Here is a 13,420-nt window from a genome sequence, read left to right on the forward strand (position 1 = left end):
AATTTTGCAGCACAGCCTGATCCATCTCTTTTTCTAAACTCTATTGTTGTTTAAATGAAATCCTGACCATATGCGTCTATCTTAAGCTATACCTCGACCACTTGGGTGCTCCGAGAGCGCCCCTACTTTGCTAAGTTAGTCTGTAAAAACTGGTAAATCACCTCCTTTTCAGACATTAATAAGATGTCACCTGATCAACAGAACTTTTAGTTAAATATCTGTGTATGATGAACTATTCCTTGCTAAGTTTCAAAGGCGGTAAAGAAGAAGGGGGAGATTTATTAATATTTTGCTCCGTGTTTGTGTCACAAAAGTGGCACAAAACAGCGCAAAATCTTTTTTTCCTAATAGCGTAAAAGTAATGTGAAGCAGCACATATCACTGCTTTGCATTACTTCACACCATGAGAGCTTGTCAAGGTGGGTGCATGGGCGTTCCCATGCAACCACTCAAGGTTTCTCACGCTAAACCCAATTTACCAAATACAGTAGATTGGGTTTAGCGCGAGAAAACTGCACCCTTTTAAACTAGGCGCAAGGAAGGAGAAATGCTTTCATTTCTCCTTCCTTTTCTGACTTTGCATGCGTGCTGCACTGTGCAACACGCATACAAAGTGGGAAAAGCTTTCCCTCGTGTCTCGGGAAAATTATTTTGTACAGGAAGGGTGTCCTTTCTGTACAAAACCTATGCTGGACTCACACACACCCTAGCGCTCTGGTGCTAAGGTGTGTGCATGGTGCAGGCCCGTTGTAATCAGTGCCAGAGCAAGGGAAAGGGAAGGAGAGAGCCATAAATATGGTGCTCTCCTGCTCCCTCCCTGTCGTACATCGCAGCCTCGCAGGGGCGGCTGTTCTGCATTGCGTGGAGATTTGGTAAATCTCCCCCAAAATGTCTTTTATAACCAGTTAAACATTGTGAATTCTCATTCCATTATGTTTCAATTTAGTAATTTTCAATATCTTTACATCCAACAGAAACCCATCCTTGAATGTATGAAATGACCATCAATAATGAAGCTAATGCTGTACATCTTCAATAATAGCAGAATTAATTAGATACAGTATTCAGGAAAACATCAGCGCAGTCGGCGGCAGAGGAACCTGCACACAAACCGACAGATCCCGGATGAAGCATCAAGGGCAGTTCAGTGATTATAAGAGGTTGAGCTGTGCACCTCCACGCCACAAGACGAAGAAATGACCTTAGGAAAATTAAGGCAACAACAATAACAAACCACCTCCTGTATAAACAAGTGTCCAATACCAACTTTGGTCATGGGATCTGTATGGTGTGATTACTGCAGTGCTCTGTTTTCTAATATGATGTCAAGCCATCATTCCGTGCTCTAGGTGAATTGGAAACTCTTTCTGGACAAACAAGAGTAACCAGAGAAGAGCACAACAGAGCGGAGCTAGACAACTGATGGGTAAAGGAAACATAGGTTCTTGTATCTACAATACAATAGACTGTCCTAATTTGCGCCGGCCAGAAGGAAGATACAGCTTTACTCACAAGCGTCCATAGCCATAATCCAATCTAAAGGTACAATCACCTACAAAGACACCTTCTGCGTATTAGGAGTGTGGCAAATATTTGGTGGCTATTGCATTTACTGTTAAAACAGAAATTAAATGTGCAAAATACTACAAGCATATAAAGTGTGTGCGAAAAACACAAGTGCTTTGTCAGCCATGTTGGCCCATCAGGAAATACAGTCATGGGCTGTAGACAAACATATACCCGACCCACAGATAGTAACCAAGAAAGAAGAATCATACACGTGCGGCAAGAGCTTTCATTTGTCATCACTACTCAAGCTTCATCAGCACACGTACACAGGACAAAAACCATTCAAGTGCAGTGAATGTGTCAATAACTTTAATAGGTTATCAGAACTACAAAGACACCAGCGAACACACACAGGAGAAAAGCCATTCAAGTGCAGTGAATGTGTCAAGAGCTTTAGTAGGTTATCAGAACTACAAAGACACAAGCGAACACACACAGGGGAACAACCATTCAAGCGCAGTGAATGTGCAAAGTGCTTTAGTCAGTTATCAAAACTAAAAAGTCATCAGCGAACACACATGGGGGAAAAACCATTCAAGTGCACTGAATGTGCAAAGAACTTTAGTCAGTTATCACACCTTCAAAGACATAATCAAACACACCCAGGGGAACAACCATTCAAGTGCAGTGAATGTGCAAAGTGCTTTAGTCAGTTATCAAAACTAGAAAAACATCAACGAACACACACAGGGGAAAAACCATTCAAGTGCAGTGAATGTGCAAAGTGCTTTAGTCAGTTATCACACCTTCAAAGACATAATCAAACACACCCAGGGGAACAACCATTCAAGTGCAGTGAATGTGCAAAGTGCTTTAGTCAGTTATCAAAACTAGAAAAACATCAACAAACACACACAGGGGAAAAACCATTCAAGTGCAGTGAATGTGCAAAGTGCTTTAGTGAGTTATCAAGCCTGCATAGACATCAGCAAACCCACACAGGGGAAAAGCCATTGAGGTGCAGTGAATGTGCAAAGTGCTTTAGTCAGTTATCAGACCTAAATAGTCATCAGCGAATACACACTGGGGAAAAACCCTATCATTGTAGTGAATGTGACAGTAGTTTTCGTAGCTCTTCAGTATTAAGGAATCATCAGCAAACTCACACAGGAGAAAAAGCATTCAAGTGCAATGAATGTGGGAAGAGCTTTAGTCTGTTATCAAACCTCCAAGCACATCAGCGAACACACACAGGGGAAAAACCATTCAAGTGCAGTGAATGTGTGAAGAGCTTTAGTCGATTATCACACCTTCAAAGTCATCAAAGAACACACACGGGGGAAAAACCATTCAAGTGCAGTGAATGTGCAAAGTGCTTTAGTGAGTTATCAAGCCTGCATAGACATCAGCAAACCCACACAGGGGAAAAGCCATTGAAGTGCAGTGAATGTGCAAAGTGCTTTAGTCAGTTATCATACCTAAATAGTCATCAGCGAATACACACTGGGGAAAAACCCTATCATTGTAGTGAATGTGACAGTTGTTTTCGCAGCTCTTCAGCATTAGGGAGTCATCAGAAAACTCACACAGGAGAAAAAGCATTCAAGTGCAATGAATGTGGGAAGAGTTTTAGTTGGTTATCAAACCTCCAAACACATCAGCGAACACACACAGGGGAAAAGCCCTATCATTGCAGTGAATGTGACAGTAGTTTTTGCTTATCTTCAGTATTAAGGAATCATCAGCGAACACACACAGGAGCAAAACCATTCAAGTGCAGTGAATGTGCAAAGTGCTTCAGTAAGTCATCAAACCTACAAAATCATCAGCGAACACACACAGGAGAAAAGCCATTTAAATGCTGTGAATGTGGGAAGAGCTTTAGTAAATTATCACACCTTCAAAGTCATCAAAGAACACACACGGGGGAAAAACCATTCAAGTGCAGTGAATGTGCAAAGTGCTTTAGTGAGTTATCAAGCCTGCATAGACATCAGCAAACCCACACAGGAGAAAAACCATTCAAGTGCAGTGAATGTGCAAAGTGTTTCAGTCAGTCATCACACCTACAAAATCATCAGCGAACACACACAGGAGAAAAGCCATTAAGTGAATGTGGGAAGAGCTTTAGTAAATTAGAAAATCTACAAACACATCAACGAACACACACAGGGGAAAAACCATACCATTGCAATGAATGTGAAAGCATTTTTAGTTGTTACTCAACATTAAGGGTGCATCAGCGAACACACACAGGGGAATAGCCATTCAAGTGCAGAGAATGTGCAAAGTGCTTTAGTCACTTATCAAACATCCAAACACATCAGTGAATGTGACAGTAGTTTTAACTTCTCTTCAGCATTAAGGTATCATCAACGAACTGACAAATCATTCAAGTGCAATGAATGTGGGAAAAGTTTTAGTCGATTATCAGAGCTACAAAGTCATCAGCGAACACACAGGGGAAAAGCTAGAAGGGCACTGAAAGTGTGAAGGGCTTTTATCAAAATTCGATTCCACACAACCCTCAATGAATACACTACTTCATTTAACTCAATAGAAATAATCCTGGAGATGCAGAGAACCCAAAAAGATCTTAAAAACATCAAAAATAATATCGACCCATCTGAGGACATAAACGAGCTGAACAGTGCAGTTATTATGAGAGGAATAAATTATGGAAAAAGATAAAATTCAAATTATGTGGGACCTTGAAATACCAGATGATAGAAGACCGGACTAGCAGTAAAGAAGAAAAACAGATAACAGTATTTACAGAATTATAAAAGTGTTTGTTTCCAGTGATTGTTCACTTCCGTACACATAGCAAAGTGACGTGATGTACCAGGATACACAGTGGGAGACAAGCACAATGTGGATTAAAAGAAATGAAACATTGTTGATTTTTATTTGGTGAAGAAGAGATACAAAGGAAAACATTCAATCGCCCCTGACCACACTACCTGTAAAAGCAACACTGAACAATACTGGGACTAACAACGATACTTTCAGCTAATTTGTCGGATTAAAACCTATAAACCCAACACACCCAGAGTGGACAGGTTCTGGAGATGGTTAACTTCATTGGTAATATGTATGTATTACTGTTAACAAATGCCACTGCAGTATATGTAATGAACTAAAGCGAAGCACCGGTGTTCAAGAAATAACCTATTTTTAGATATAAAAGAGCATATACCTTGTTTTTAAGTAACGTTTGCTGCATCTTTTACAGACTGTTTTCGATTGATGGATAAGCTCGTGCCTCAGACCTTAAAACAAAGTGTGACCTGTGGCTCCTCTCCGACTTGGCTCTCTCTATTCATTTGGTGACTTGCCAAACTCTTATTTTTACCAGAATTGAGCCACTGTAAGCAGCCGACTCTGTTTGAAGAATGTGGTGAAATAGTGAAATCCCACATCAAAAGTATATATGTGCTAGGACAATCAGTTGCACTCCCAGTAACTCGTCTTCCACACTGATTGTCCCTTGTCCTCAAATGTTCTGAAGGATATGTTGTATGAATGCCAGAAGTGAAAGTGACATTCATGAAGCTAAAGCTAACAGGAGTGTGTGGGAGATAGAGAGGGGGCGAGCTAAAGAGAGCAAGAGAAACAAAGAAAGGGGGAGAAAAAGAAAGAGAGAAATGGAAGGAGGGGGAATGGCAGGTGATTTGTATTCACCTAAAAATAGAAGATGCAGCCGAATACATGTCAATGTGTGACATCACCAGAAAAAACGGGCTGAATACCAGTGATTTTATATAGTTTATTTTTAGGGCACAAGTAAGGAAAATAGTGAAGGAGCCCATTATCGGATGTATGATGTTACCACGCATCCTTTTACCACGCATCCCTTTACAACGCGGTTTTTACAACGCAAACCTTTACCACGCATTTCTGTTTGGGGTGCTGGATAGTGAAAAGTTTAATTTACCATTCCAACTCCAGTCCCCGTGGACACTAGGGAAGGTGTTGGATAGTAAATTAAACGTATTCCCTATCCTAGAGCGCCCCCCACAGCAATGCGTGGTAATGGTCTGCGTTGTAAAAGCTGCGTTGTAATGGTACTGCGTGGTAAAAGATGCGTGGTAAAGGTTGTATACCCCCATTATCATATGCAAATCACAATGACGTCACAAGAAGTGATGTCAGGCCCTTATAATAATTTTCACTTCAAAGGTCGACGGCCTGATTTAAAAACAAGAAACATAAAATAATGTAAAAAGGTTCTGGTATCAGTTTTTATACAACATGTGTTTTTCCCACTATCAGTTTGTAACTAAATGGCTGAAAGTGTAAATATTTGTTGACAGATATGTGGAACCTGGAAATTATATATTTAAACAGTTTTTAGAGAATAAATAAAATGTGCTTTTAATTTGCGTTTGTTTCCTGTTTCCACTATAAATGTGATACCCCAAAGGGTATCACATTTATAGTGTATTAAGCAATAGAAAGGCTAATTTTGTCTAGATATCTGATCCTCTCGTGGGCCACTCACACAAAAAAATAAATGGGACTAATGAGCTCTGTTCCGGTTCGGCATGCTCAAACTGGCATGCCGGACCGGAACAGAGCCCATTAGTAGGAGTTTTGCTGACGTCTGTCCGTGGTAATAAACACAGTGGAGCTGGTAACGTTTTTTACGGATAGAACCTTGGCGAGAGGATGCGCAACATATACAGCCATTTGATTCTACTCCCATTTGTGCAAAAGAATTGACACAAAAAGGCCTGTTATAGGACAATAATTCGCTTCCCTGCACAGACAGTACACTGTTTCAACATTTGGAGGCATTGCTAAAGGCTGCACATTTGAATTGTTGAAATTGAAACTATTTCCCCACTGGCTTGGTAGCTACAGATTAACCCATTTTGGTTTGTTGTTTGAGACTCATTTTATACCAAGTATTGGTCCTGAAGAAGGTGGTGTTGTCACTGAAACACTCGTAGACCAACACATCACCCATGAGAAACGGCCCCTGAGAGGCCATGACATCACAAACAACTGATGTTTAAGAGCTTCCAGTAGTGAACTGTTTTTTCTTTAGGCATTTGTGGGACCCCCCATAGGGTTGAAACTCTTCTTCTTTTAACTATGAATGAGAGTGTATGAGTGTCTGCACCACCACACAAGTATTGTCTTCCTCCTCCCTTCAACGTTAGTATTCTCACACATATGGTATAGGGACACATATGTCCGGGACTATAATTTTACAAGTTGATCCTATGGCAGTCTCCCCCTTCTGGGCTCATGTGCTTCCATTCCCTTTTAGAGCTATTGCGCATGACTTGTCTCTTCCCTATAAATTTTAGTTCCCATTACATCCGTTCCCCTACTCAGCTTGCCATTGATTATGTCTAATGCTCAAGAGTCTCTCCTCTTATTTTCTCCATTGTGCTACATATAGAATGTCGAGCTTAGTGTGTTTGTGTTAAGAATTAACATGTAATTTTGCTTAAGTATATTATTTACGTTGCAGTTCATGTTACCACCTTTTGATGCCACCCTAAAACCAATATTCACCGCTTGTTAGTATTGTTTCTCATTATCATTCCACAATGGTTCTTTTGCTCTCTCTGTTGCGCAGTCACGATTTTTACCCCACGGGGCCTGTCTCCATACTAAGTCACATTTATATTTGTATGTCCACTTTTCTTCCTAGGGTTTCCACGTGCTATTGGTGGTCCCGATACACATTTCCCTATTGTTGTGTTTATCTTGGTTTTAGCTTTTACAACACATACAATTAAAGGGGACCCAAGGGCAATTTAATGACCAGCTCTAAATACATGCCCTATAAACACTTATCACAAAAAAGTATCAGAGGGTCAGAATTCCTACAGGTGATTATTGGGGACAGAGGTAGTGAGTTGTTACCACTAGCCAAACAACTGAAAGTTATAACAGCCAGGTCAAGTTAGTGTCTGGTCTCTGGCACCCATCAGTCACCACTCGGAACCGCCCTTCATCATTTGGGGCTCTGAGGACAAACAACGCACCTGATCTTTTCTCTAACAGGGAAGGACTAACCCTCCTGTTGGTCAGGGCATGGTCGTTGAATGTTTGAAAGATGTGTGCTGGTAATGTAACTGACGGGGTAAAAAAGAGAGTGCAGTGCAAAGAATAAAGTGATACCAAAAAGTATAGAAAAGGTGAATAAAATTGGTTTGAGGAGCAAACATTTTTTTTAATAGGGTATAGCTCCCGACACCAATATTAAAAAATAGCCAAGACAGGGAGAATTTATAAACTGTCTAGTGGTGGAACGTGGTCGACATGTTTCAGCAATTAATGGCCATGTGGCCTTGCTTTCTTCAGGACCTAAAATTAACGCTACTGCAAACAAAAAAAAACCTGCAATGTGAAGAAGTGTTTTCGTTAAAAAGAATGAGATTAAGCGGAACAACTTAATTATTTCTTTAAGTGTCACCTGAACCTTCTAGGTGTACTTGTTCCGAGTCTTCTCACAAATTCAGTAATGAACTGAAAAAGAAATGCATGGCATGAGTACATCACCCACCACCTGTCCACAATAAACCTCCTTTTTCACCATTGATAATTGTCGACATTGGTGAAGTCTATATCCAAAGAATAAAACCAAAACACACTGTTTTTACTAGTGTCTACCAGTTCTTATGGAACTTGAAACTTTATCAAATTTCACAAACTACTTCTTACCTGATTCGTAAGAAGTGAAGACCTCACCCCACCTGGCTGCGGCTCAGGAAATAGGTGAAGCACCGCTCTGTAAAAGGTGAATAAATTCAACCACTGAATCACTCACCATGAACATGCCAACAGAAGGTTCATTCATTGCCGAGACATTCTGTCTTAGTATAAGGCTGGTACATATGGGAAATTCATAATGTACTAGTGTGACAAGCGGAGCGGTATAGATGATATTATAACCGCTCCAAGCCTATTTAGTCAATATGCCCACCTGAATCTGTGATTGCAAAGCCACTGTTGTTATAGATGGCAAAGGATTATTCTGTGGTAAAAAGCGTATGCCCATGGGAGATACTAATGTCATTCTGTGTGCTCTAAGGAGCCCATAGTCTCGGTCTGTAGTAATGGTAAAGAGCGTGTGCCCACCGAAAATGCTGATGCCTCTCTGCGTGTTTCACGGTGCACATAGTTTATACCTGTTACTATAATGCCCAGAGACAAACCTTATCAGTATAGCGGTATGGCGTAAGGTGAACCCGTTTCGCCACACAACCGCACAGTGTATGCGTCTGAGGAAGTCTAGGGGAGTTACGCGCTACAGCCAGATAAATTGAAAAAAGGGAACGCTAAGAGCATTCACGGAGACCTTACCTATCCGTCGGTACTTCAACGCGGCATCTGTGCCGTCTGGGGAGGTACCGGCGGTCTGTTAGCCCTCATTTTTATTACATTATTCCTAATTGGTCGAAATCGTCACGTGGCGCGCGGAAGAGCCGCGTCACGCGTTGGTGATGCCACGAGCGCTAGGATTGGTTCAGCGCTGAGGGGATTAGACCAATCGCGCGCATCCCCCGCGTTGTCATGATAACATCTAGTAAACAGACGGCAATGCCGCCGATCTTCAGTGTGCGCCAGAGTATTAACTATGCGTTCTTGGCAATAAAGGTAAATCACAGCTCAAACTGTGCCCCTGTATGTTCAAATGGTTCCAGATGTCTGAAGGATGTTGATCAGTCACAAAAGACTGAGAAACAGTCTAGTTGGTAATATTACATACTGGATTAACCACATATAGAAAGAGGATCTTATTGATCACTTATGTTTTGGTCACTGAAATGAGTATTAATCAGGTAGTTATATCAGAACGAGGACCAGGGTATGTCATCGTTCAACCCTGTTCGATCAGTACCAAGTTTCAAAACCCATTTTTGTTCTTTCATAAGCAGAAAGTTGCTCACATTTGTGACGTGTGATGGAATGAACGGTTTCTCTAGGACCGTCCATTTAAATGACGTAGGTGAGTGGTTCAAGGTGATGAAATGAGTGGTAAGTCTAGTAGCCTGCCTCTTACAGTTGATGGTACTTCTGTGTTCAGACAGCCTCACCTTGATCTTACGAGTGGTCATCCCTACGTATCTAAGCCCGCAGTGGCAGGTGATCAAATAAATTAATTTGTCGCTGTTACAGTTAGTGAATCTCACTTGTCTCCAGGGCCTGGACGTCCCGATGTCAATCTCTGTAGTTTTGGACGTTTGAGCACATGATTGGCATGTGCCACATGGATGATGGCCGGATACTGGAGGCAGGTCCCATAGGGTGCCCACTGCTCTGGGGGTTTCATCTCGCGGTCTAGTATGGACCATTCGGTCTCTCAAATTGGGTCCTCTCTTAAAGGAGAACAACGGCTGTTGGATAGAATGGGGTCCTGAATTTAAGATCGACCAACGTTCCTTTACCGCTTTCTTGATACTGTTGGATAGTGTACCAAAAGTGTGTACAAAAGTGAGTCTTTCCAGAGGTGCTTTCGGGGTGGTTGGTTCCAATAGTGCTGCTCGATTGTTGTTACTAGCCCGTTTCATGGCTCGATGTACCAGACGGGGAGGGTATTTTCTGTTGACAAGTTGAGTCTTAAGTGCAGTAGAGTGCATCCTAAAAGCTGTGCCAGTGGAACAATTTCTTTGTACTCGTAGAAATTGCCCAAATGGCAAGTTGTCCCGTAAAGACTTAGGATGATGACTGTCATATGCCAGGAGGGAGTTCCTGGACATGGGCTTCCTATACAGTTCTGACTGCAATCCAGTTGTGGTGGCCTTAATCATGAGGTCGAGAAAAGCCAGACTGTTAACGCCAATTTCTATGGTGAAGCGTAAGAAGGCATTTCTGCTGTTCAACCAACCTAGGAAATCCTGACAACTAGCTCTTGAGCCTCGCCATACCACCAATATATCGTCGATATATCGTTTCCAGGTTTTTATCTGGTCAAAGTATGGATTAGACTCAGTCAGGACATGTCGTTGTTCGAAGTAGTGTACACAAAGATTTGCCAGGCTGGGGGCATAAACGCTCCCCATACTGGTTCCAGACACTTGTAAGTATATATTGTCTTCGAACTTAAAAAAGTTCTTCTTCATAGCTAAAGTTGCACAGGCCATGATGAAGTGTACCGGAGTGATGGTATCTATCTCTTTGGATTCAAGCAGAGAATGGATAACTTCAAGAGTTTCGTCCTGAGGTATGGAGGTGTATAAAGCCTCTACATCGAACGAGACCAGCAGGTCAGTTGTGACATCAAAGTCCAGGTCCTGATCCAAAAGGCGGTAAGATCTTACGTCACTCAATTGTCGAAGACATTCAGCTCGATATGTCTCAGTATCAAGAATGACAATTGCCCCGCCTTTATCGGCTGGTTTGACGGTTATTGATTTGTCAGCCGACAATGATTTAAGGGCCTGATGCTCCGCTTTGGGGAGATTGCAGAATGTTCTTTCATCTTGTTTGAACAACTCTTCGATATCTCTTTCAATGGCCTGTTCAAAGGCCAACACATAGGCCGGCATAAGATGAGTTGGTGGGTTGAAAGTAGACTTCGGTCTGAGCCCTGTATTAGTTATAGCTTCCTCTTGTACTGATCTCTCTTTGTCGATGAAAAAGAAATGTAGTCTCACCTTTCTGATAAATCTAGCCAGTTCTAATCGGGTTTCAAAATGTTCATTCCGATATGTGGGAACAAAACCCAGGCCTCTATCAAGGGCCGTCTGTTCAGTCTGAGTCAGGATACGACTGCTCAGATTTATTACGATGCTGTCTCCGTGTGGGTTTGTTCCTTGTTCTTGGCCGTGTTGCTCCGTAAGTTCCTGGTCGAGCTCGTCGTCGGTGGTGAGTTGAACTGTACTTGGGGTTGTGCTGGTGTTTGAACTTGGGCTTGGCTTCTCCTTCTGCCACGTGATCTGCCGTGGCCATACCCTAAAAAAGGCTGTCCGTTGAAATTTGTAGGGAAAGCCGGTGGGTAATTAGGTGGAAAAGGACCCATTGGAGGTTGAAAGGGATTCTGTTGGTTAGGAAAAAATCCAGGGCCTCCATACTGCCAGGGGTTGGGTGGCCACCATTGCTGTGGTCCTTGATTATGTTGGTTCCCCCGCCAGGATTGGTTGAAGTTTTTCTTGCCTCGGCCCCTGCTTGGTCTAGCCTGGTTATCACTGCTAGAGTCACTCCCCGAGGTATTACCGTCTGAATCAGAAGTACCATAGTTGGAACTGGTTTTGCGATTGTTGGAATTAAAGACAGGCGGAGCATATGACTCACTAGTGTAAGGATAGACCCGGTCAAATTGAAATTTGTCTAGGTCTTTCTTAAACTTCTCCATCTTGGTGAATAAAATGTGATCTTTATAATCACCATTATTCTTATCAGACTCCTCCTTCTTCTTACGGAAGATCTTGTCGGAAAGAGTGGCTTTGATTTTAGATTCGGTGATCTGAATCTCAACTAGAATGGCATCAGCCGCGTTGAAGTACCGACGGATAGGTAAGGTCTCCGTGAATGCTCTTAGCGTTCCCTTTTTTCAATTTATCTGGCTGTAGCGCGTAACTCCCCTAGACTTCCTCAGACGCATACACTGTGTGGTTGTGTGGCGAAACGGGTTCACCTTACGCCATACCGCTATACTGATAAGGTTTGTCTCTGGGCATTATAGTAACAGGTATAAACTATGTGCACCGTGAAACACGCAGAGAGGCATCAGCATTTTCGGTGGGCACACGCTCTTTACCATTACTACAGACCGAGACTATGGGCTCCTTAGAGCACACAGAATGACATTAGTATCTCCCATGGGCATACGCTTTTTACCACAGAATAATCCTTTGCCATCTATAACAACAGTGGCTTTGCAATCACAGATTCAGGTGGGCATATTGACTAAATAGGCTTGGAGCGGTTATAATATCATCTATACCGCTCCGCTTGTCACACTAGTACATTATGAATTTCCCATATGTACCAGCCTTATACTAAGACAGAATGTCTCGGCAATGAATGAACCTTCTGTTGGCATGTTCATGGTGAGTGATTCAGTGGTTGAATTTATTCACCTTTTACAGAGCGGTGCTTCACCTGTTTCCTGAGCCGCAGCCAGGTGGGGTGAGGTCTTCACTTCTTACGAATCAGGTAAGAAGTAGTTTGTGAAATTTGATAAAGTTTCAAGTTCCATAAGAACTGGTAGACACTAGTACAAACAGTGTGTTTTGGTTTTATTCTTTGGATATAGACTTCACCAATGTCGACAATTATCAATGGTGAAAAAGGAGGTTTATTGTGGACAGGTGGTGGGTGATGTACTCATGCCATGCATTTCTTTTTCAGTTCATTACTGAATTTGTGAGAAGACTCGGAACAAGTACACCTAGAAGGTTCAGGTGACACTTAAAGAAATAATTAAGTTGTTCCGCTTAATCTCATTCTTTTTAACGAAAACACTTCTTCACATTGCAGGGTTTTTTTTGTTTGCAGTAGCGTTAATTTTAGGTCCTGAAGAAAGCAAGGCCACATGGCCATTAATTGCTGAAACATGTCGACCACGTTCCACCACTAGACAGTTTACAAATTCTCCCTGTCTTGGCTATTTTTTAATATTGGTGTCGGGAGCTATACCCTATTAAAAAAAAATTTTTGCTCCTCAAACCAATTTTATTCACCTTTTCTATACTTTTTGGTATCACTTTATTCTTTGCACTGCACTCTCTTTTTTACCCCGTCAGTTACATTACCAGCACACATCTTTCAAACATTCAACGACCATGCCCTGACCAACAGGAGGGTTAGTCCTTCCCTGTTAGAGAAAAGATCAGGTGCGTTGTTTGTCCTCGGAGCCCCAAATGATGAAGGGCGGTTCCGAGTGGTGACTGATGGGTGCCAGAGACCAGACACTAACTTGACCTGGCTGTTATAACTTTCAGTT

General features: G+C 42.1%; 1 protein-coding gene across 1 annotated transcript; it reads left to right on the plus strand.

Annotated features, from left to right (window-relative positions):
• Positions 1 to 1,353: 1,353 nt before the first annotated feature.
• Positions 1,354 to 4,366, plus strand: LOC144806238 (uncharacterized). The gene has a single exon (XM_078672635.1). The coding sequence runs from the start codon at positions 1,632 to 1,634 to the stop codon at positions 3,771 to 3,773; it is 2,142 nt and encodes a 713-aa protein (XP_078528761.1). The 5' UTR covers positions 1,354 to 1,631; the 3' UTR covers positions 3,774 to 4,366.
• Positions 4,367 to 13,420: the final 9,054 nt, after the last annotated feature.

This window comes from Lissotriton helveticus (genome assembly GCF_964261635.1).
Source record: "Lissotriton helveticus chromosome 1_1 unlocalized genomic scaffold, aLisHel1.1 SUPER_1_unloc_55, whole genome shotgun sequence".
In the NCBI taxonomy this organism is placed as follows: Eukaryota; Metazoa; Chordata; class Amphibia; order Caudata; family Salamandridae; genus Lissotriton; species Lissotriton helveticus.

Coding starts and splice junctions, on each gene's coding strand:
- LOC144806238 (XM_078672635.1), top strand. CDS start 1,632: ATGTGCAAAATACTACAAGCATATAAAGTGTGTGCGAAAAACACAAGT.